Genomic DNA, 24,461 nt, shown 5'->3' with positions numbered 1-24,461 from the left:
AAGCCCGGGGGGTATAAAATACCGGCGCGAGGACGGAGCAGCCGGCAACGGCACCTCAGGGGCTCCCTGAGGGGGAGAGGCGTTTATAGGACTAATGGCCCTCGAGGGATTATGGCTTTGGGGTTTCTCCCCCCCGCTTTGTGGCTATCTGTTTGCTTTTTGGCCCTGTGGGGCAGCGTTGCTCTCCTCACCTTCTCTGTTTTTAAGCAAAATCAGGTTATTCCCAGCAGGTTCCTCCTCGGGTATGCTCCAGAGCAGCTCAACTTACTGGAAAGGACCCGCAACCCAAGGTGTTTCCTCATTATGTGTTGACACTGCAAGCAAATGCCCTGTTCTCCTGGGCGGTGTAGCCTCAGCAGGGGCGGAGGGGCTCTGGCCTCTGGTGGGTGAGAAGGCCCCTCCAGAGCCTTTGCACTGCCCTGCTCTGACCTCTGGAAGAGGAGCCAGCGGAGGATTTTGTGCTCCTTTGAGTGGGGAGCCAGGGAGTGTCCTGGTGGCTGATAGCTCCAGCAAAGCCAGCGTGTGTTTGCCTCCCTTGCTGGGAAAGGTTGACTAGTTTGAAACGGCAATAAGGTTTGTGTCAGTCTGGCACCTCAAACCAGATGAGTGGGAAATATCAGTGATGATGGGATAAAGAGTTTTCTTGAAGCTGTTCAGATGCTGTCCTTCTAATGTTTGACCAAAGCTGTAGCTTGTAGCTGGAAATACACTTTCAGCAGAAGTGGTAGACCGAGGCCCACTGCAATGTGTGGTTTGAGAACTGTTGGTAATTTGCAGTTATAAGGAAATCCCATTGCTAACGCGTTTCAAACCTCCTCACATAAGGAGTAGGTTTGCTTTTTATACCTGATAGAATGTACTAAAATGTGAGAACAGAAAATAGGGGCAAGTGTTCGCGTCAGAGAGGCAAACAGTGAGATCTTCAGCAGAAGCTTGAGTTGTAGGAAAGTCATGTATTGGAAAGAAACTGTAAAAAAAAAAAAAAAGAGGAAGAGAAGTGGGGCACAGCTTCCCAAATGACTTTGACAGCTCTGATTTACAGGTGAAGGTTGGATGTTTGGCATCTCCACAGGACAAGCATTGTCTCATAAACCTGTAGACTTGATTTTACAGCTTTGTAAGCTGTCTAGGAGAACAGATAGGAAATATCCTTGCTACTGAAATGAGAACCTGAAGCTGCTTAAAAGGTGGCAGAAAAAGCAGTAACTACTTCTTACTAGTAATAAGTAATAAAAAAAATTACTACTTATTACTGCAAGTAGTTGTTTCCTCAGTAGCAGAATTGGGGTGAGAGCGCAGCTGTAATCAGCTGATGTCCTGCTCTGGCTGAAAGCTCTAGGCAATGTTAGGTGGATTTAAGGGCATTTGGTGTGGGAGATGGCTGCGTTGCTGTTGGTCCTGGGGGTTAACTTGGTTGTGAATGCCTGTGCCCCTCTGTTCCCTTGCCAGTTACACTCTGGCAGTAGTGGTCTGCAACCATGCCTCCCTGTCCCTTTCTAGACAGCTGTCATTTTCCCATTTTGTTGTCTCTCATAGAAATGAGGGTGTTTGAAGTGAAATTACGCCCATAATAAGTTTGTAGGCCAGTTGAAGGATTTTAAGATGGTTCAAAAAGCTGAGATTCTTGTTGGTTTTTTTTTTCTGCAGGTAAGTACTGTGCATCCTTCAAGGAGAACATGTAATTAGCTGATTTCTCCTCATTGAGGAGTGCTGTTGGCTGAACTAGTGAGAGCAAAAAAAAAAATCAGCTAAGTAGTAATCAGGGAAAAACGTATTTTCTTGTCCCCCTTTTCTTGGCATTTACAAAGAGCTACATTTTGCATACTGAAGTGCAGGTCAGAAGCTTTAAGAGCAGATGATAATTACAGTTAACTGACCTGGGTTCTTCACTGCTGTGTATTCTGTGGGCTGTAGGGCTTGTTCTTGCTTATATTGATACTAGCTTCAAATCATAGTATTCCTCTTTTTTTTTTGAGTTAGCAATACAGTTATATAGTACAGAAATAAACTCAACTGGGCGGCTGTGGAATTTTGAGCAATGTCCAAGAAGACAGGTTTGTGGGGGGAGAGGGTTTAAATAATTGATTTAAATACGTTTTGGATATCTCAGTCTGAGAAGCAGAATTTTCCATGTTTTTTTTTCTATAAGGACACTTTCAAGATGCTGCCAGCTGCAGGGAATGTTCGATAACTTTTCTGAACATGGGCTGTGAGTTGCTAGCAGTTAGCTACAGCTGTAAACTCAGTGGTAGATTCTGCCTGTATCAGACTGAAGGTGGGAAAGAATAAAAAAGTTTGGATGAGTTTCAAACAGCAAGGTGCAAGTGGAAGTCCTGTAAATAATGTTAATGTCTGCAGCCTTTCTGCCTGTCTTCTGCAAGTGCTATCTCAGCAATGTAAGCCCTCAGTTTTAACGCAAATGTTGGCATACGTTGCTAGTCTGGGTTGTGAAATGTTTAGCAAGCGTGTTCTCAGGAGTTTGCAAGTGTGTGTACTGTTTGTAGTATGTATCAGCTTCTGCCTGGAAATGTGTAACTCTAGTCAGGAAAGCAAATAGGCCTAACTTACTGGACAACTTTATAATAAAAGGGGAAACTTTTAGTTTCTCTTAGCACAGGGTGTAGAATTTAAAGGTAGGGTTTGTGCTGCTCCTGCAGCTAGGTCTCTTCCTGGTTGCCTGGAGAGTACCTGAGAGGGAATCCTCTAATCAGAGGATTTTCTCTTGTCCAGCAGTGTAATTGCTTACAGTTTTCCCAGGCCTTACATTAACCCTCCCAATTAGTGGTTAACTAAACCTCTTTAAGACCAGTTACTACCTGCTTTGCTCCCTGGATGGAGGGGATCTTGCTGTAGGCTGTGTCTTCAGTGGCTACTTCATACCAGTGCTTGTTTCTGAGCTCTGGTATAGATAAGAAAGTATGGAAGGGGGGGCACATTGCATACTGACCTGGAGAGGTACATCCAACAAACTCAGGTGTGGGAAGGGCTGTGTGGCATGTTTAAAGGTGAGCTTGCAGGTTCATGGGTTTTAAACAGTTCTTTCCTGAGGTGGTTACCTGTTAATGCCAGGCATGGGCTGAGTGTAGTTGTTCATGTGTTTGTGATCTGGCAAACCCCTTTAGTAAGGAATACTGCAGACTGACCCTGGAGGTCACAAACTTAAAACAGTGAGCTGTTTACATACCATGTACGATGATGGTTTTATAATCTGTTGTTATATTGGAGCTTCCTATTGAGTAGATAGTAATGCCAAGTGATCTTTAACCTGGCCACCTTCCCAGTGAAGAACAGAGTCTGCAGCAAGTCCTGCTCTCTGCTTAGACTGAAGAGGAACAGAATAGGAGGGAAAAACTGTAATGGGTCTTACTTGCTGCAGAGGAGAAAGAAATTTGAAACATGTTTAAATTCTATAGTTACCACTTCAGCCAAGTGTTTGGGTAGCAGCAGGGTGATAGTAGCACTCTTGTGAGATGCCTTGAAACCAGCTGGCAAAATTTAGTAGCATGAAATTGGTGTAAATGATTTAAAAAATGAGGTCTACCCTGTATAGAAAGAATGGTAAACCTTTGCAGTGCTGGATAAAAAAAACCTGTTTAGTAAATAAGGCATCAATATCTAGTAAAGAATAGCGACAGTTTTGGCTTGTTGAAGTAATTTGCATCCTTTTTACATGGCTTTGCTACTTAAGTAGAGAGGAAGAGTTACCTCATGCAGAGAAACCTTGATTTCGCCATTCCTATGCTTCTCAGTTTTGGTGTATACTACGAGCTGTAGTATGTCTTAAGTCCTCATCACTCCACTACTTTCTTAACCTTCCCTCTGTGCTAGATTAACTTAAAACAGCTGGTGCATAGCAACTTTTATGTGTTATAGCCAGCTTGGCTTCAATAAGTATTAAAAGACATCAATCTTGTTTCTACTTGTAAATCAGTGAGCATTTCAGGGGAAACAGTTCTTAATGGAAACTTCAGGCTCTGTTAATGATGACCCTGGAACTGAATGGCTGTGTCTGTTTGTTTTTTCTCAACTGTTTTGGCTCTGTCACTTTTCCAGTCAAACTCTTATAAAGAATAAGAAGTTTGGAAACAGTGGTCTTGGGTAACTGTTGTGTTAGGAAGTAATCTTCATCTTTTTAGCTCTAATTTGTGATGTCCTGTTGCAGACAGAGGAGCATTATAGCCTTGTTGATAGCTGTGCTTTCTGGAGGCAGGTCATTAGGACTGTGCTCGAAAAACCACATCTGGCCCTGTGGGGAATAGCAGTTTTTAGCGTGATACAGAGAGTGGGACTATGTTGTACAGCTGGCTAGAAGGTGAAGAAGTTAAGCGGTTCATCACCAGTGTGAAGAAACCAGTCTCAGACACTCATATGACCATAAGTCTTTGCCTTTCTTATTTAAAGGCCAGCTAATAGAATGCAAGGATGCCTGATTCTCTTATTAATCCACACTTGTTGGCTAAGTTTGGTCATAATTTATTCTGACTAAACAGTGCTTTGAAACAAAATAACTTCTAACTCTGAAACAGTGATTTTTAACTCCTGAAGTTGGTGCTACTCAAGGCAGATGATGTGCAGAGAAGGGTCTGTCAGGGTGGAAGAGGAACAGGTGCATGGTTCATTATTTGGAGGCTTCTTTTGAAGAACAGAGCTGGTGGCTCAGTTTGTTCAGAGAGTAGCATTCTTTTTGATTTGTGTGCCTTTATGTTGTGTTTATACAGACTATTGGTGGAATATGTAAGACAACCTGGTTTGTACATGAGGTTGGACAAACCTTTTGTGGCATCTGTTTTTTCCAGTTTGGTCATTCAGAGGGGGATTGCATTGGCAGGGGCCACAGCTTCCCCTATATGGGCTTAAAAAATAAGCGTTTATTTAAGAGGTGTTTACTCCTTCCTATTTTTAAATGCCTAATGGGGTAACAAATGTTAGTGTCCTCTAAAATGGATGACAGAAAGGGGCAATGACTTCTGTGGAGTGCTAACAAGGGAGAAATTGAAGTGTTCCCCTCCCTTGCTCAGCCAAGCATTGCTTATTTCAGTCTAAGGTCTGGGGTTTTAATCTTGGATTCAAAAAGATTCATGCTTTTCAAAAGCTCTTAACAGTTTATTAACAGCTCATTCTGTGGGAACTGCCTTGTTGGCTGTAGGTAGGTGGAGGCTGTTTCTGAAGAAAACAAATGCTGGTGAAAACCTCTGATCTGAGATTGGTGTCGACTTGTGGGAGTGAGAGAAGAGCATTTGGATCTCTGTAAGGGCTTGAAAGCAAGGTGAAGCTTGTGACACAGCTGATACCTGTGTTATGTGCGGAATGGACATTGCTGTCCACAGCATCTCACTGGATAGCTGGCCAAGATCTGAAGATGAGTATGTATGTGAGAGCATATCTTACCAGCTACCAGGGATAGCAGCCACAGGAGTCACTGGAAGTAAGGGGCATCTCTCCTCTGCTTTCATTTGTGTTTTGTTATCCTTTCAAACATGTCACAGCTGCTTGATGATGAGATGGATTTCTTCCACCACCCATCTCATTGAATTCCTATGTCTCTTGTCTTGCTCAGGTTCCTGTGGAGCACTGCTTGCTTGCACATCCTTCTTTTCAGCTCCCTGCTTGGTCCTTGGTGATCCATCCCAGAGAGCTGGCTGCGCTTTGGTCACTAGCTAGTCCTGGGAAAAACTAAAGCCCTTGTTTCCATTTGCATTCCTCTGTCTTCCTAATGAACAGTCCCATATTCTACCTTTCCTGTTGTCTTTGACTTCGTAATGCCATGCTTGACTGTTGGTTCCCTCTTCTGGTTGCACTGTACCTTCATAGTGCTCTTCAGCAGCCAGCCTGCTCCCTGGCAGTGCTCTGCAGGCACACCCCCTCGTTGGCACCTTCTTTCTCCTCCTGCTTATTAATTCTTGTTCTCATGACATCATTACTATTTCTGTTCTGCTCTGCCTCTTTGCATTTTTTTTAATTATGGATAGCTATTGACTGAAAAAAGGAAGGATAAACTAATTTTGGTGTAACTTACAAATACCTTATATCTGTTAATGTAAAAAAACCCAGGTTTTTTACACTTTGTTTGAGACCTAGTACAGATGGTTAGGGTTAGGAGGTTCTTCTGCAGCCTTGCCTGTTGAAGGTATTCTGGCTTTGGGTGGTTTGCAACTGTTGGAAGTTTCAAGAGCAAACACTTAACCTGGTTTCTAATTGTAGCAAACTGCAGAATCATTCTGAGTTCAAAGAACATTGATTGCCCTTTTGATCTTTATACAGCCTGCTTGCTGTTGCACTTTTGTGTCCTCTTTCATTTTGCAAATAGAATATATTACCTAAGTGTGATTAGGTGGCTGCTTTGAATTAATAATACTTTCCTTCCTTTATTAACATAAAAAGACATATTTGTGATTTTTATGTTGTTTTTTTGTTTCCAGCCCCATCTGTTTTGATATGATTGAAGAAGCCTACATGACAAAATGTGGACATAGCTTCTGGTAAGACTTTTTTGTATTGTGCAAAATGTCCATCTCTTACAGCATGTGAGGACCGACATTGCTGTGAATCCCTTTTCTTCCAAGTTTTTGCTACTTTTCTGTTTTCTGTCCCTGCACTGAAGAAAGAGGTTGAAATAAAATTCTAAAGGATGGCTACCAGTGTTTAGAACTAAAAATGTTTCCTCTGTAAAGAAATAAAATGGTCATAAACTGCTGGTAGCATCCAGTACCTAGAGTCAGAACAGTTTGTCTATTTATCTGTATTGGAAATGAAAGGTGTCTGTTACCACCTGAAGCACTGGGTCTCACCTTTGTAGAGGTCATGGGAGTGACTGTTGGTGTTGGGAGGTCCTCCTTGCCTTTGTGCAAGACCATACACAGTTTGAAGTGGCTTGCACATTGTCTATTGCAATTATCTTAAACTTTTTAAGAGAGTATATGCTTCAGGTTTGTTTCTGTTGTATTAAATTGGCCTAAGGTCCACTTACTTCTCATGACAGCCAGAGATAACACACTGAGGAGCAAATGTTTTGTGGGGAAGTAAGAGAACCCTCCAGGGGCAGGTACAGAACTATCTGCTACTCCTGCTCTCAACTAGGGATTGCAATAAATGTTGAACCATGATGTTTTAATGTCCCATGTACATTATACTCTTACAGTGTCTGCTAACTAGAAATAAATTGCCTGCCTTTTACAAGAGGTGGTATTTTGGTAGTATAAAGCACTTCCTCAAGCAGCAGATTCAGTTAACTTTCAGAAGTGTTTTGTCCTGCAGCAGGTAAGACAACAGCTGATTTTGTGCCTTCTATGGTAACACTTTATCCCTGTGATCTGTAACTTTTTTAAAAGTCCAAGATGAGAAGCATTCAATTATCTTTATTTAGAAAGAACAGAGCAATGTTGTCACATGATGTCTTTACCAGCAGTTAACGTGAAGCTAGGTTCTTAATGAGATGCTTAAACTTGATGCTGAAGTGCATCTTGTAGTTACTCTGTCCCTCAAATAGCTAACAGCTCAACAGAGAGCACCTCTGAAGTCCTTTCTGGTGAGAGCAACAGCTGGGAGTGAGGGAAATGTGAGAAGTTGGTGAACGCATTTCTTCTGTGTTCAATTACCCAAAATGCACAATAGCTTTTAATGTTGCTTGATAAGTATTTGGCTAATCTAAAAGAGTTGCTTCTGAATAATGCAGTCTGTTTCTTTACCTGTGGAAGAGGGGGTGTAAATTCAAGATGGAAGTGTGGCTAGCAGGTTGAGGGAGGTTATCTTCCTCCTCTACTCTGCCCTGGTGAGACTGCATTTGGAGTACTGCATCCAGTTCTGGGCTCCCCAGTTTGAGAAGAATGAGGAACTACTAGAAAGTCTAGAGGAGGGCTACAAAGATGATTAGGGGACTGGAGCCTCTCCCCTATGACAAAAGGCTGAGGGAGCTGGGCTTGTTTAGCCTGAAGAAGAGGAGACTGAGAGGGGATTTCAAATGCTTACAAATATTTTAAGGGTGAATGTTAAGAGGACAGAGTCACTCTTCTCAGTGGTGCCCAGCAACAGGGCGGTGGGCACAAACTGAAGCATAGGAGGTTTCAGTTGAACATGAGGAAGAACTTCTTTAATTTGAGGGTGACAGAGCACTGGAGCAGACTGCCCAGGGGGGTTGTAGAGTCTCCTTCTTTGGAGATATTCAAAACCTGCCTGGACGATATCCTGTGCAAACTGCTCTAGGTGAACCTGCTTTAGCGGGGGGGTGGACTGGATGATCTCTGGAGGTCCCTTCCATCCCCTGCCATTCTGTGATTCTGTGTGGCTGAAGTATCCATGTTGCCACAATCCTCAGGGAAACGAGTGAAGTACTTGGATACCTTTTGTGAAAGGTATTTAATCCTTGCCAAGAAACTTTGCTGTCTTTCTGCTGTAGCATGCTTTGAGTTAATGTTGGAACATTTTTACTTCAATGTAGGATCTTGGTAATGTGGCTGCTAGCTGGCAACACAGTACACATTATCTAAGGTTGATATTATTTACCCTGTGCTTATGTTTTGTTCCTTCATGTTTGCTCACTTGTTTTTTATGTTGTTTTAAACAGCTATAAATGTATTCACCAGAGCTTGGAAGACAATAACAGATGTCCCAAATGCAACTATGTTGTGGACAACATAGATCATCTCTATCCCAACTTCTTAGGTGAGCTCTTGGCTTGCTTGCATGAGAAGGCAGGCATTTGTAAATTTGTCCTATAAATAACCAGCTTCTGGATATTGAAAACAAAATCCAAACATCAGTCCTTTGGTCAACTGTGTTTTTTATAAAAAAAAAAAGTGGTTAGTAGAATAAATCATTAATACTCCACTGCCTCCAGCAGTTCTGTATGCTGAGCTACAGTAGTGAGACTGACTTGTTGCTGTTTGCATACTAAGAAAAGCAAAATGAAGATGTTTTTCTGATGGCTGGAGATTTGAGTATCATTATTTACTTCTGTTTTCTTGCACTCTTGTCTAATAATCAAGAACACGCCCTGTTTACAAAGCATGGACACTGAAAGCGGGGCGGGGGGGGAGACTGAACTACACGTTGTACTATTTTGGCTACTGTAGTGAGGTCCATGTATGTATGTGTAAAGTAGATACAGAGAAAATATTCATACACATACCTATATGTAATCCTAGTTGATTGCTTAAACAGAGGAGGGAAATGTTGCTAACTGGAAATAGTCTAAAACTTTGTTATGGGGAGAAAAGATCAAAGGAAGCACATTGCAGCACGGAATATCAAAATTAAATCAAGTCTTGGGTTTGTGTGCTGGGATATTGATTTAATAGTGAATAGATTAAAAGCCATAGTAGCCAAGGAATGCTTCAGAAATGGGTATCCCGATTTAGACCCAAGCATGTTGTGCCAAAGGTGGTGCTGAGGCAGGTCTTGGAGGATGTGTTAGGCTGTAGAGCGTTGCTTCCATACTCCTTCCTACATTCAGGGGTTTCAGACTGGGGTGGGGGTGGGGGAGACATGAGGAGGGGGACAAGCTTGTATATGTGTGTGCAAAGGGTTGAGGTTATCTTTGTCTTCACACCATTCACTAAATTGGTGTGAAATAAAACTGTAGCGAAAATGCATCTTTAAAAATGCACATAATGGTTAAAGGAAAAAGTTATTCTATTCAGCTGTGCTTGTTTTTAGCCTGTAGTAAGTCAGTTAATGTTTTGTCTCCTTCCTAATCTTCTGTGATAACTTCTGCTTTGGAGTTGAAAAGCTTTGTCAAAGAACCGTGGGCACTTAGAAAAGGGAACTGAAGTGATTTGGGGAATGTATAGGCATTGTATTCACTGATGACTTTTAAAAATCTTTATATACTTTACCAAAAAAAATCAAGGAATAAATTGGTGAGAGAAAATGGAGATATCTTCAACTGTTTTAATTGCTGATGAACTTACTGTGGAATTAATACATAAAGTAAAAATACTGAGGTAGAATTTCTCATGCTTTTTTGTGAACTTTAAGTCCAACTCTGACATCCTATTTATTTTTTTTAGTCAATGAACTTATTCTTAAACAGAAGCAAAGATCTGAGGAGAAAAGGCTCAAACTGGACCATTCAGTGAGTAGCACCGTATGTTCCAACTTTTTTACTTTATATTTATTTAATAGCTCTTTATAGCAATTGTCATTATGTGGTAATTTCTTCTAAATTAAACATTGTTGAGCTGATGCTTTAACTTGATTTATGGGAATAATATCAATATCAGTGGCACTAGATCCCTTCAACCTTGTTAACTCTCATTTGTCCTGCCAGCAATATACATGTAGAGGCAAACTGTGCTAGCATAGTTAAGTGTCATATGATGTATTGGACACAACCTGAGAAACTACCCATGGAAGCACACTTGTTTAAAGGTAATAATTTTCATTCAGTGTTGGAAATTACAGCTACAATGAGAATAATGGATGATTAGAAGTGCCACAGGCTTGCCTGATCATGTGCGAGAGGTTGTGTTCTACAGGGAAATTGGAGTAAGGCTAATACCAACCACAAGAGGGAGAAGGTTGCGTTCAGAGTACTGATGTTCTGGCTCTGATCCCAGATAAAACTGCCTGGATATCTTCTAGACTTGCTTCATGTCACAGAAACAGAGCGTGATCTGTGTTCTTGGTTCATGAAAACCTCTGTACAGCAGTAGCGGATGCTCTTGTGCATTAAGATCAAAAATAATATATGACATTAACCAGGAAACTTGAATATTTGTCTTGCTATGTCTGGCTTCCTTCCTTGGCTTCTGTAACTCATAAGGTTGCGAAGTAATATTAAAATCATGGAGCCCCTGTTTTTGTCAGTTAAAAAACCCCTCTATTGAAGAGTTATTAATTTAGGGGCTGCGTTGCAGAAACTGGTGTCTTCAGCAGTTGCATGCTTTAGAAAAGAGTGTGCTTTAAGGATTCATTGGTTTACTCACAGTAAGTTTATATATTCAATATAAAATATAGATAAACCATATCTGGTTTAAAATGCACACAGTTGACCTGAAGGCATGTACAGGAACTTCTTGGAAATTGGCTCTACTCTTTCTCATAGCTCACCTTTAAAAACTATGCCCGTTAATACATCTATGTTATCTAACTACCTGTAAGTGGAAATCTACCATGACTTCATGCTCAAACCAATATTGTGTCCACCTTTTGGCAGAAAATAAAAAATACTGACATCTCTAAAAAGAGAAACCTTGCTGTTGTATCAGCTTCTTAATGTGCCTGTTCCCTTGTATTACTCTTGGTATTAAGAGAACTCTTTCAAGACACATTGCAGCAAATGCACTGTTTCTTGGTCATGGATTTGTCTCATTAAGAAATCATGTTAAGACATCTTTGAAGCTTTCTGAGCAGTTTAGCTGTAGTACATTTAACTACATCAGTATGTTAAAGAAGTTTGTGTCAAATCTTACTGACTTGCTTAAAAATTATATTTTTTCCAGTTGTTACAGATTGAAATTGAGTTTTTGCCTGTGTGGTTTCTGCAGGTTCTGTTGGGAGTTGTGTGAAAAGTAAAAAGTTGTGTTCTATAGGGATGTTACATATTTTATTTTTCTTAATCTAGTTAATACAGATAGGCTACAACCTCTTAGAAAATGTCTGGTTTAGACTGGATGGCATTTCTAGTTCTTGCAAATCTAAATATTTAGATCTGGTGTCATAGCTTTTATAGGGCAGGATTTTTTTAATCCAGCTTTGTTTCTTTAGAAGGCCTAAGGACCTTTCAGCTGCTCCTGTTGGTTCCTGAGGCTTTTTTAATGTAAGGCTATATTAGCGTTAACCTATTATTCAGGTTTTCCTGTGCTAAAAGATACTTTTTTACTTTTTGCTGACAAAGAGAAGAGCAAACAGCCTGTATGGAAGAATGGGCTGCATGGTAGCATGCTGTCTCTCTGAGGAGTCCTTCTCAGTTCTAACAGGTTGAATGAGAAGATCACCCTGATGAGCTCCATCTTCTTTCCTGCTCTCACATTTACTGTGAAAATATTCTTAAGAGGAGTAGTGTGGGAGGTGAGAATAGAAAAAATAAGCTGATAGTACCTTCTTCCATTTGAATTTAGCATGAGGGCTTTACCTATTACTTGGTTAAAAAAATTAAAAGGTATTGCCACTTAACAGTATTTCAGATAGATGTAATCCAACTAAGCTTGGATAAACATGTTTTTTTCTTTCTCCCCTTAGAAATATGTTCTCAGAAAATAGGGCACAAATCAGATAAAATTGTGGCTGTGAAATAATCTCTTCCTAGCAGTAGCAGCTATGCTCTCATAAAGCACAGATATCTTCCAAATAAGATAAGTGTTTACACAGTAGGACAGAAGAGCTATATCCTGTACATGTGGGAGGATTGGTAATTTTGATCCCTGAAAATTGTTTTGCAATTTTTACAAAGGGATGAAATACTGTGGTGTTGCTTTTAATATCTGTTGCTGGATATAGCCCTGGATGGCTTGAACCCACTGTCTCTCCAGCATCTCTTATTGTCTTTTCTAGAATGGCCATAGGTGGCAGATAATTCAAGATTTGTTGGGAACTGATCAAGACAATCTTGACTTGGCCAATGTTAACCTGATGCTGGAACTGCTGGTGCAAAAGAAGAAGCAGTTGGAAGCAGTAAGAAGTTTCTCATGTCTTACTTAAGTGAATACTGTTGTCAAGTTAAAAGTTTATTTTCATGCTTTTATTTTCTTGAAGTAAGCTTCTATTGCCAGATTAATTGCTTGGAGTTTTCTCTTGCATTTTTGGTGGTGATGGGTTGGCCACTTACTGACCTTTGTAGCAAACTAACACTTCCACGCTTATGATGTTGTGGCTGGCAGGCAGGTAAAATGGGAAATGATAAGAGAAAGTAGCTAGCAGAATACAGAAATGCATATGAAGATGTTTGCTAATTGACTGTTGCACAAGTAAATATCAGACCTTTCCTGGTAACAAGCAAAATACAGGTTAAGGAATAAACTCAGTGAACATGTGGAAAAGAATTGCACCTTTTAATTTCTATTGGAACTGGTAGAACCTGAATAACTGCTATCCCTGAAGACTTTTTTTAGCATTTAATGCTTGAAAGAAAAGTTCAGATGTCTTGCTTATGAGATTGGTTTGAAGATTTATACAATATGAAGCCAGCTGTTCCTATGATTTAACTGAAATGTAGTTGGTTTGGGATAGTTCTCATGTGTTTGGCCATTCCATGCTATTGGTCTCAAGTGAATGTTTTCCATTTGTGAGAGCCAGACCTTCTAAATTGAACTGGATTATGAAATTTGGCCTAGTGAACTTTGGGCAGGAGGGTGGATTTCAATGGTGCTTAAAATGGGTGAGGAAAAGTGGTATTGGGAATGGCTTATCTTATTCACTCTTGCAGAATGAATATATATGCAACTTGTGGTTCTGGAAAGTAACCCAAAAATATTTTTACTGACTACTAGCAAAACTGTTATGTTAAGTTCTTGCATGGGGACTTCTACATAACTTCTTTCTATTGTGGCTCATTGAAGATATGGGTGTATGGTTTCTGATTTCAGAGTAAAACTTTTTTTTTCTTCCCCCTCAAGCCTTTTTGTGTCATTTGTGACAAATCTGAAACAAAGGTGGCACAGGACTGAGTGCATAGGCGCCTCTGGGCAGGAATATTCTTTTAAGGATACTAAACCTTAAAAAAAAAGCGAAACAAAACCAAAAAACCCCCAAAGAAATAAAAACCACACCTGACACATCAAGAACAATTTTAAAATATTTTTCCTTTCTAGTTTTACTTGCTTCACTTTCATTATTGTCACGGGGTGGGGAGGAAGAAAATAATCTCAGAAAAGTAGTAGACTTGCATCCTAATACCTTTACTTTTCCTGTCCTATCTGCCTTTAATGGATTCTGCATGCTCCTATTTTTTTGATCCTTTTTGAATGTATGTTCACAGTCCTTTAACAATAAATATTTTGGTAGGTTGTGAAAATAAGTCTCTGAATTCTAGGATAGGATTTGGGCTATATTAATGCTGGATTATAAGTTATTTTTCTTTCCTCTTGTGCTTCTCTTATCTTGCCCTGTCAAGTTTTTGGCCAATTTGGGTTTTAAGACTGGAAAGGGATATTTTAGTTTCATCAGTGACTTTATTGTTGTTTTCCACTCTGAAGTAATCTTAAACAGTAATCTCTTTGTATAAACACAAATGTTAATTTTAGGGGGAGATGTTTTATATAAATACTTCATGCTTTAGTATGTTAATCATGAAGTGGATGCTAATGATCTTACAGGGTAGAAGATGAATCTGTAAGGAACCTGTATTCCAAAAGCAATTTCAGGTAGCCAAAAAACCTCAAGCATTTCAGCTTATTAGGAAGTCCTCAGTAATGCACAAACAAGAGCTGCTACAACAATTTCTGCCTTCATGTAAAAACTTGAGGCAAACAAAACCTTAAAACCTGTGACACAAAGTAAAACCGCTATTCTTAAAACTGCCTTAAGCTATTTTCTCTTCCTTACCTCTAAATGAAAGCTGTTTCTGTGCTAAGTGTGGATTTCTGTGTATAAAATTAATGTTTGTTTCTGTTGAGGAAGTGTAACTCTTTCATATACCTTATTTACTGTGTTACAGGAGTCCCATGCTGCCCAATTGCAGATCCTTATGGAATTTCTCAAAGTTGCCAGGAGAAACAAACGAGAGGTAACTTGCTTTGTTTTTCAGTGGGTGAGGTGTTGTCTGCTGCTTTCTACCAGTTCACTTCTGTTTAAGTGATGTGTTAGCCTGGCATTATCTCTGCAAAGAAGGCAAAGTATGTTTGGGGAAGTCTCAGGCAGAGAACATGTGGGTTTCAAGGAAAATTAATCTCTTTACATGTGACAGCTTCAATTTTTAATCACTTGCCTTTTTGTCTCACACTGGTGAAGCGTGTGGGAAGAAGGGAGCTTGAGGATAGAGATTCCTCACTGTAAATTTACATCAAATTCTTGAAACAAGATTTTTCTGTGATGGGAAAACTGAAGAATGGGGAAGGAGTGAAATTGTCACACTTTTTTTTTTCTTTTAGTGTATCAAATGCTGTGACTAATGCTGTGTCATAAAAGAATGAATATACTGTGCTCTTTCCTTATTTGTCTCAAAATGAGTGTTTCAAGGAATGAGAGAGGGTTCCATAATCACATACACTGTCTTTCATGGTTTGGGACTTATAATTTATAATGTCATGCAATGTATAAACCCAAGTACCAGAAATATCTCAGAAACCTAGAAAAATAGTTGTGAAAACAGCAGAAGGATGAGCTTTTTTTGGAGGTCATGGTTTTTGATGAAAAATATGAAGAATATTAAGACCCAACGGTGTGACTAAGGTCAAACTTGAACCATGTAAAGACAATGTGTGTAAGAAGTCTTCTCCAGAATGGACTGAGTCTGGATATGGAATCATCCCAAAGCAAGTTGTTCAGTCTGTCCACCAAAAGATATCCATGGCCTTCTGACCAGAACCAATAGAGGTAATGGAAAGGAACTAACCAAAGGGGAAAATGGAGTCCAAGATAAAGTTGTATTTTGTTGAGTATGAGACCTACTAGGCCAGGAATGCTATCCCATGGGAAGTGGTGAAAGTATGGTTTATTAGGATAGCTGTCAAAGGAAAATGTGAGAGCCAAGATGTTCTCTAGTGTGCCAGACATATCATGTAGACAAAGTAGCATGCTTCCACTCCTAATTGTTTAGTATGAAGCATGCTATTTGTTTGATCCTTCAGGGTTGGAAAAAGTGGAGAAATACGTATTACTGGTTTTTTGCTTAAACAGGAAAGGCACAAGCATCGCTCTAAACCATTGAGATTTTTTTTAGCTTTCACTTTTTGAATGCTGGTAGAAGTTTGGTTTTTTTATGGTGATGTAGTCTACAAACACCTCTCAAATCTTCAGAATATCTACTTTCATTTTATTGTATTCATAATATATAGTATTAAGCAGAGAATTTCAGAAGCTTGACTCATCTTCACTGCAGAACTAGTGCAGGCTCTGGCCATTGCCCATTGGCACTCATTAAACACCTTCCATCAAGATTCAGTGCAGCTTGAGGGACCATTAAGATAGTGGGGAAGTTTCCTGGCAACTCAGCCTTTGTCTAGGAGGTGAATTGAGAAGTAGGTACTTCAGGAGGTTTCATACACAGCTTAGCTGGGGTGCTCTTCCTTGGGTAATCCTGTGGTGATTCAAGTGCAGGGTGTTTGGGGCAGTACCACAAAGTCAGTGATGACTTCGCTTTTTTCCTCCCCCTGTTGAAATTAAGTTAGAACACCTCTCACAGAAGAAGCTGTTAATACCTACCTTACTTTGCATATGTTGAGTGGGAAGGATGAAGGGAAAGAAAACTGCGTAGCTTCTGATTTTTAACATACCGTAGCTCAGTGTTCCACCACTGACTATGGTTTTCGGCACCTGGGTAACCTTTCCCGTCTCATCTGCATCTGCCTTTGGCTTTAGTAATATTGCACAAGGATAGCAAGCATCTCTTTGTCTAAGGCTAAAGAAACTTAATTTTGGCTACAGATTCTCTGAATGTGGCCTTGGGAACACCATGAAGCCTATTGGGATGCATAGCTTATTTCAGATCCTCTCTGTCCCTGCTTATGTGTTCCCTCTGCCAAGACTTCTGATGTTATTTCTTACCACTCCTTATATTCAGACAGGAAATGCAGACTGTCACATCTCAAAAGACTTTTGTGCAGGCTTGTCAGTTCTGTCCTTGCCATAGTGGTTAGTGTCTGGCTTTACCACTTATTTTGAGGGTGTGTTGGGTTTGGGTGGCAAGGATTTGGTAGCAGGGGGCTACAGAGGTGGCTTCTTGAGAAGCTGCTAGAAGCTTCCTTGTCTGATAGACCCAATGCCAGCCAGCTCTAAGACAGACCCACAGCTGGCCAAGGCCGAGCCAATCAGCAATGGTGATAGCGCCTCTGGGATAATATTTAGGAAAGGGGAACAAAAAAAAAACCAAACATGCAGAACTGCAGCCAGAGGAGTGAGAATGAGAGAGAAGTCTCTGCAGATGCCAAGGTCAGTGAAGGAGAGGGAGGGGGTGCTCCAGGCACTGGAGCAGGGATTCCCTGGCAGCCTGTGGTGAAGACCATGGTGAGGCAGGCTGCCCCCTGCAGCCCATGGAGGTTAACAGTGGAGCAGATATCCACCTGCGGCCCAGGGGCTAGATCCTATGCCAGAGCAGGTGGATGCCTGAAGAGGCTGTGACCCCATGGAGAGCCTGTGCTGGAGCAGGCTCCTAGCAGGACCTGTGGAGAGAGGAGCCCATGCTGGAGCAGGTTTGCTGGCAGGGTTCGTGATAGCAATGGGGGACCCATGCTGGAGCAGTTTGTTCCTGAAGGACTGCACCCCATGGAAGAGACCCATGCTGGAGCAGTTTGTGAAGAACTGTAGCCATCTGGGAAGGACTCATGTTGGAGAAATTTGTGGAAGACTTGTCTCCTGTGGGAGGGACCCCATGCTGGAGCAGAGGCAGAGTGTGAGGAGTCCTCCCCCTGGGGAGGAATGAGAAGCAAAGATGAACAGAGAACGGCATCAGTGATGAACTGACCACAATGCCCACTCCCCATTGGAGTTGTGCTGCTTGGGCAGAGGGCAGGAAGGTAGGGAAATTTGGAGTAAAATTAAGCCTGGGAAGAAAGGGGGGATGGATGGGGTGGGGGATGGTATCTTTAAGCTTTGGTTTTATTTCTCATTATCCTACTCTGGTTTGATTAGTAATAAATTAAACTAGTTTCCCCAAGCTGAGTCTGTTTTGCTTGTGATGGTGATTGGTGAAAGATCTCTCCCTGTCATCTTGGCTCATGAGTCTTTCATTATATTTTTCTCCCCTGTCCAGCTGAGGAGGGGAGTGATAGAGGGGCTAGGTACCAGGTGGGCACCTGGTACCTAGCCAGGGTCAACCCACTAGAGGGAAATGAGGACTTACCAGGCTTGCTGCTAGCAATCTTTCTTTTCACTTGATAAAGATAAGAAAAATTATAACCAGTGGAAAGTACAGACCAGTCAGTAGTTTAGTTCTGGAAAGATATCAAAATCTGTCTTCAGCAATCAAGATATACCCATAAAGTAAATTAACCCAGTTGATGCTTCGTTTCTAGTAAGTCCCAAGGTCCTCCCTGTTGCTGGTGGAGTTTGACAAATATTCCTTTCTGGAGGAAGTCCTCTGTGTGGATAATAGAGGAGCTACTGTTTGGGAAAGGGGTTATGCTGGTGGTGAAGATGTATCCCGTCTGCAGAAAGCCTGAAATGCTAGTTTGGAGGCTGAGAAGAGGGGTTTTAAGTGGCAACACTAGTAACATTCCTCTGCTTTACTGCATTATTAGCGCTTCAAAGCTTACTGTAGTTTCTTTTGATGCTGTAGTAGGTGACTTTTTTTTAAGAAACAAGGACAGAACTCAAGGAACACGTGCAAACCCTGGAACACTTCTATGACATGCATTGCACATAGCTATAAGTCCTATGAGCAGGCTTTATTATGGGGATGAAGACTACCTTTTTTCCTTTCCTAATTCAAACCTGGTTGTAATAGAGGTGACTGCAGAGTAATTGCAATTGCGTTCAGTAAGCCATAGCAGCAATGTAAAGTTCTTAATAAATAAATAAAAACAACTTCTGTGTGGCTGAGAGTGCCTGATTCAACTTTTTGGCTTAAATGTTTAAAGAAATTTAAAATTGCCTGGTAACTTTGTTTCCTAATATGCCTCTTTTATTAAAATAATGCAATAAATATTATTCACAGATTTTATTCATTACATACTGCAAGTTCTTATGTAGAGATTAGGTACTTTATTAGCTAATACAGATATTGCCTTAATGAGTGTACCTGTGTTCAGAGCATATAGTTAACCACCTGTAACCCTCCTTGCTTACTTCACTTAAGTTTTGTGGGGTTTTTCCTGCCTTCGTGAAATGGTGGCTTCTGAGCTTATTAGAGGGGGTTTATATCTAGAAGAAAACTGTATCTTTATAGACTTGTACTTACGAATTCGTAGTATTGCTGTAGTCAGATATTTTGACAAATGCCTGGTTCTTGCACTTTCATCATTTCTCTGGAAGATATATGTGAGGTTCAGCACCTGCAGAAGTTTCTATTAGAAATCCTGTTCTGACGTGCTCATAACTTTCCAAAACATTGATCTTTCAAGCTGAATTTACTACATGTTTTTTGCACAAAGGTATTTGCAAGTGCTTTTTTTTTTAAGTTTATGTATTTTGTTTTCTTTTTGACCTATGGCAATGTGGTAAAAACCCAAATCCTTGGCAGTAGTAATAGGGGGAAAACAATTCTTGAGAAAAGATTGAAAACAAATGGCTAAAGCTTGAAAATACCTTTTCAACAAAATAACAGATAGTTTTGGAGGGGAGAAATGTATCGATCATCCACAGTAGTTGGTTGTCTCTAAGGCAAACTTAGCGTGGCTGTATGTCTTTCCATATGTGCACACAGTTAACTGAATGCACACTCTCCACTTTTTTTTGATCCAGCAGTCTCTTCTGTTAAAATCAAGGATCCAAGGAGTCTGGAAGGTCAAGTTTAATAATTAAATACTTGACTTTGGGTTTTTTTATTCCTATTTTCAAGGGAAACCAAATGCAACAACCTGTGACTTTAAAATTCATATTTTCATGCTAGAGTTTTAATGCTGTTAGCTTAGCTGCATTGCATAAATACTTCTGCAAGTTTCTTCTAAATGATCATGCTCTTTCATCTTGAACACTTTGTGAGAGCTGATAATATCAGTTAATACAAAAAACTCTCCCCACTTTAAATTCATCACTTTAAAAAGAAGCCTTGTTAATTGTTAATGTTACCAAATTAAGTTAGACATCACCATATATATCATACATACAGTTTGCCCTAAAACATTGTTAGCTCAGCTGCCTGGTAGAGAGTGTTTGCTATTTCTGTGAAGTAGCCCCATTGCTTACTGAAGGAGAATACTGAGCTTAATGATTAGTATCACAGATAAAGTTCTACAACATAAAGATGATATTTGCCAGATGCATTCATGTTTCTTTTGGCAGCTGTCACTTCATTTTTATGTTTTGCAGGCTTTTTATTTCTAATAATGTCACATTAAGTCTTTCCTAGCTAACAAGACCTCTTTCATGTCTGCTAATGCACGGCAGCTCTTTTTAGATGGTAGGCACCCTGGGACAGAGAATTAATCCTGAAATGTCTCAGGTTTGTGGCACTGAGTGCCTGCTCAGCATTTCAGAATCATCATCATTCTTTTCAGCCTCAAATGCATGTATCTATCCAGCTGTCTTCACTTACTCCATATTGTGAGCATGTTAAATACTAAAAATAAGAGGAGTTATTAGTTATTGTGGGATAATTGCAGGGAATTATAAGCATGAATTCTCCAGGGATGTCATTACCGTGTGTTAATCACTTCACCTGTCAAGTCTTATTGTTCTGCGCATACACACATGGATGAACTAATGAGTAAGCAAGAGGAGGTGACAGAACTAGAAATCAGTCATGCTCTTATGTTGTCATATAGTCTTGATTACATTCCAGGACTCCTGAGGTGAATTTATAGCTATAGTAATCTCTTTCCTACTCACTGCACTTAAATAACTGGTATTTTAAATCTATTTGCATTTCTAAGCTACTCAATGAGAGATGTGAGTGCTGACTGCAGTGATAATAAGCCAAGGATACAGCTACTATATGAGCAGCAAGCTAGAGATTATCATATAAAAATCAGTATATAATAGCTGATTGTGCTGCAGTGGAGAGGTCTTTCCAAAGAAAAAGAGGGGGCAACCTAGTATTAGGAGCTAAGTAGCATGTACAGTGATGTATTAAACTCTAAAGCAACTAATCTAAATGTTTCGACAGCTTTGTTCACTGCCCCAGATATCTATCTTTTGTGACACTTTTCCATCAGAAAGCCTATCAGTGAGCCTTCAAAGCATTACTTCTGCAACCCAAATTGGAGGATGTAAATGAGGGGGAGGAAAATTCAAGGTATGAAATGTATTTTTGAGCAGCAAGGCATCTCCTTCCCTCTCCTCTCAGGAAGCGTGTGCTGAACAACTCAACCAGGGTCTTGTTCTCAAACCTTTGTTAGCTCTTCCCCAGTTAAGAGGAAACACTTACCATTTGAAGGAAGTACTGATCAGAGAAGTAATATTCCCTGTAGATAAGTCTGTTATAGGTGGGCTGCCCATGTGTCAAAAGGCTTGGATGCCATGTTTCACCAATGAAAGTAATTGGTGGAGGCTCAGGTGTTCTTCTTGTCTTTATACCAAAAGAAACTGTGCATCTTTTTCCACTTGTGCAAAGACTTCTTAACAGTGAAGTATTAACAAATGAAATTTGATGTCAGAATAAGTGAGATTTGCAATTAATTTAAAAGGCTAAAATTTCTGTAAACTCTGAAGATTACTTCCTTGCCATAGTTGCCCTGTATAACAGGCTCTGTATTGGAAGCAATATAGAAAGGAAAACCCTGAGACAGACAAGACTTCCAAATGGTTTCCAGAGAGAGAAATTGATCTTATTTGTTGTTGAAGTATTGAGTTTTATGGGAGGAAATTAATTTCACCATGTACCTTCAGCAAGCTTCGTCTGTTGATACTTGAGTTTGTTAGAGCACTAGTTGATGGAAGAGCAAGAAATAGGAAGAGATCATGGTGGATGAAGTTGTGGGATAGAACGAATGGATTATCTACGAAGACAACCTGATTTATCCTCCTCAGCTGGACAGATGCTAGTTTTCACCCTGTCCTCGTTGCTGGAATGCCTATGTGTGTTAGCAGGGAAAAATGATGCTTCCTCTGGTAGTGGTCTGTCCTTTTGTCTTGATCTATAATGTATGTTATGCTGAATTTACGAAGGTTTTGGTTTGAAGCCTTGAAGGCGTTTGACTGAACATAAGGCTTGTGAGCTTTAAACAGTGTGAATCCAGATGTTCTGTTTAAACTGCTTGGTGAGAATTGTGTTAGTCATTCTACAGTATTTCTGTAGAAAATAACTTCTGCTGTTCTTGCAATTTTACTAGAATTGGAAAGAGTTGGTCAAGGGTGTATGACTCTCTTCCTAATGCGTTGTTCTAGGCTGTCTCTGTGGCACTGGGAGGCTCTGCTGAGCTTTTTTTGTAAACATTAAAACTGGCCCCAGGAGACCCAGTCAGGACCGCTTGCTGCCTGTGCTGTGCAAAGGATGAAGTTGCTGCTTCCAGAGGGGCGCTCTGTCCAGGAAAAACAGGAAGACCGAGGAGGAAAACTCAGCACTGTGCCCAGCTACGCTTGTTAGTAGATAGCCAGCTGAAATAAAACTCTGCCCATCACCTGGTGTTTAGTGTTGTGCAAGTTCAAATTAGTATTTCCACCCAAGAATCTTATGTGGTAGTTCAGTAGCATAGTGGTGTGTCTATCTCTGAGCAGCTCTAACCAGGGGGGTTCCTTTCATCTGCATAGTCCAGGGCTGAGACTTGTCTTTAGAGAACTCTCTGTACATATGTCTAGGCAGCTTCAGACTCAAACCAGAGGGTTTTGGAGGTGACTGGCTGCCTCGTGGATGTGAAAGGGGTTTGGATCTATCTGAAAGGTTACCTAAAAAGAACAACACAAGAGCCTGTGTTTCCTGCTGTGGTACCTTCTCTGGTAACTGCTGAGTGTAAGTTTTTCTTCTTGGACATTGCTTCCAAACATTGTTTTGACCTGGTGCTGCTAGTCTGTGCGTTTGAACAAGAACATTGCCAGTGATCATGCCATATATTCTTGAATCCTTCAGCCATGTCTGAAAAGACTGAACTGCAAAGGGAGATGTTCACCTGCCTTTACTGGAAGCATTTACAAGGGCTAGTTGTGATGTGGGGGTCAGTTGCCTAGTCACATGAGAGTAGTGTGCAGCTCATTCACTATGTAAGCTTGTTTGTCCTTGAAGTTTTGCTTAGGTGAGGCTAGCTCTGAGTTGTGCCCTTGGCTTGGTTTTTTTTAATTGACATGCAGCTCCTTGATATAAGAGAAGATCTTTCCAGTCCATTAGTTCTTGAGTTGTATGTTCTGAAATCCCTTTGCCACGGGTTATAAGAAACATAGGCTATTTTGAGGTCATCTTTTTTCTTTTGTATGTGTGTATTTGTGTAACTTGATCAGACCAGTACACCTACTTCTTGTAGTTCATTCAGTGGAGTTGAAAAGATGAGGTTTAACGGCTGAACTGAAACCTCTTTGTCCATGTTGGCCCTTTCAGTTCTAGGAAAGCATCTGTGTGAGAAGAGAGTTTATAGTATGTGCTTCTATTTTAGCATATATTTTAGTGTTCATTCTAAGTGCTTTTGCTGATTTAATCTGAAGTTTGACAGGCGTGATTCTGCCCATCATTGGGACAGGACTTGGCTTGCTTTCTGTGCCCAACATAGTGAAAATTAAATTAAGGGCCCATAAATCTGGATATACTGCAGGGACTATAATTCATTTAGCTTTCCTTCAATGTCCATCAATGGCTGGCAATTATAAATCAGTAGTCTCATTCTTCAGAGTTTAATTCGAATGAATGTGGACTGATTTAAGGTCTTTGATAGATTAAAGCTAAACCATGAAACACCTGAGCCAACCTACCAAAAAAAAAAAATCTCAATGTGGGCATTAGTAATGCATTTGATGCTGACAGTATGAGAAGACTTTTCCTAAAATAAGCATGAAACATATTTATCTAATCTAGTTTTTAGACTTGTCACTATTGGGTAAGTTTGTGGTAGGTTCAGATTGCTTGCCTTAATGTAATGAAGGAAAAATTAGTAAATGAAGTCTCAGGTGTCGTACTTTCAACTCTGTGCAATAGTTAATAAAAGCTGGCCAATAAAAAGAAGTCTCTGTTCTTGTTCTATAAAAAGGTCTCCTGTTTATGCGGTGGCAACAACCGTCAATTATTTTTCAGTTGTCCAGTTTGGCTGTGAGCCAGTACATTGTAGAATAGCTGATTTCCTTGCTGTAATTTTGGAACTTCTAAGTGTTTTTGTAACTTCTTTTTAAATGGGATTTATGAAAGTGGGGGACTAAGGGTATTTGTCTGCTAGAGCTAAGTACAGGCAGGACCCGTGCTGTGCAAGCGTCACTTAACTTTACTACTAATCTTGGAGCTATAGCACCACCTGCTATTCTTGCTGTAGGTTTCACAAGTGAAAATGGAATTTTCTGTTATGGTGTAGTGGCTTATAAATTATCTGTGGCGGTCTAGTTTTAAACCATTAAACTTGTGCTATCTGTGACTGAAGCTAAATATAAACTGAAATCTTCAGAGTAGAGAGATTAGGGTATAAATACAATGTCATCTCATTCCAAGGAGGAAGAAGCCATGTTAGAAGTAGGTGTGGACCCAGCAGTCCTTCCCTCTCCTGTCTTCAGGGACAGAGCTTTTTTAATGTTGAAAAGGTAAATTAAAATAGTGGACTATCAAATGCAGAGCAAACAGATATTTGGAATACTGATCAATAGTG

The 24,461-nt window shown here is 40.3% G+C and overlaps 1 protein-coding gene across 9 annotated transcripts in view; it reads left to right on the top strand.

Moving 5' to 3' along the window:
• The first annotated feature begins 235 nt into the window (after positions 1-235).
• COP1 (COP1 E3 ubiquitin ligase) overlaps positions 236-24,461 on the top strand; it is a 132,258-nt gene continuing 108,032 nt past the window's right edge. For 4 of the 9 annotated variants that reach the window (XR_004842494.1, XM_035898086.1, XM_035898087.1 and 1 more), the window contains exons 1-6: positions 236-290; positions 6,420-6,479; positions 8,561-8,658; positions 10,005-10,081; positions 12,490-12,609; positions 14,591-14,659. Coding sequence is in view for 8 of the 9 variants with exons in the window: in XM_035898086.1 (XP_035753979.1) it covers positions 6,436-6,479; positions 8,561-8,658; positions 10,005-10,081; positions 12,490-12,609; positions 14,591-14,659 (408 nt within the window). In the remaining variant the exon portion in view is untranslated. Of the gene's footprint in view, positions 291-422; positions 574-1,703; positions 1,726-6,419; positions 6,480-8,560; positions 8,659-10,004; positions 10,082-11,837; positions 12,007-12,489; positions 12,610-14,590; positions 14,660-17,437; positions 17,607-24,461 lie in introns of those variants that run through there. The other 5 variants (XM_035898085.1, XM_035898084.1, XM_035898083.1 and 2 more) reach the window with 5 other exon arrangements.

The sequence above is a fragment of the Egretta garzetta genome, unplaced genomic scaffold, assembly GCF_000687185.1.
Source record: "Egretta garzetta isolate BGI_Z169 unplaced genomic scaffold, ASM68718v1 scaffold187, whole genome shotgun sequence".
NCBI classification, from domain to species: Eukaryota; Metazoa; Chordata; class Aves; order Pelecaniformes; family Ardeidae; genus Egretta; species Egretta garzetta.
This window is presented reverse-complemented; position numbering and strand designations above follow the sequence as displayed.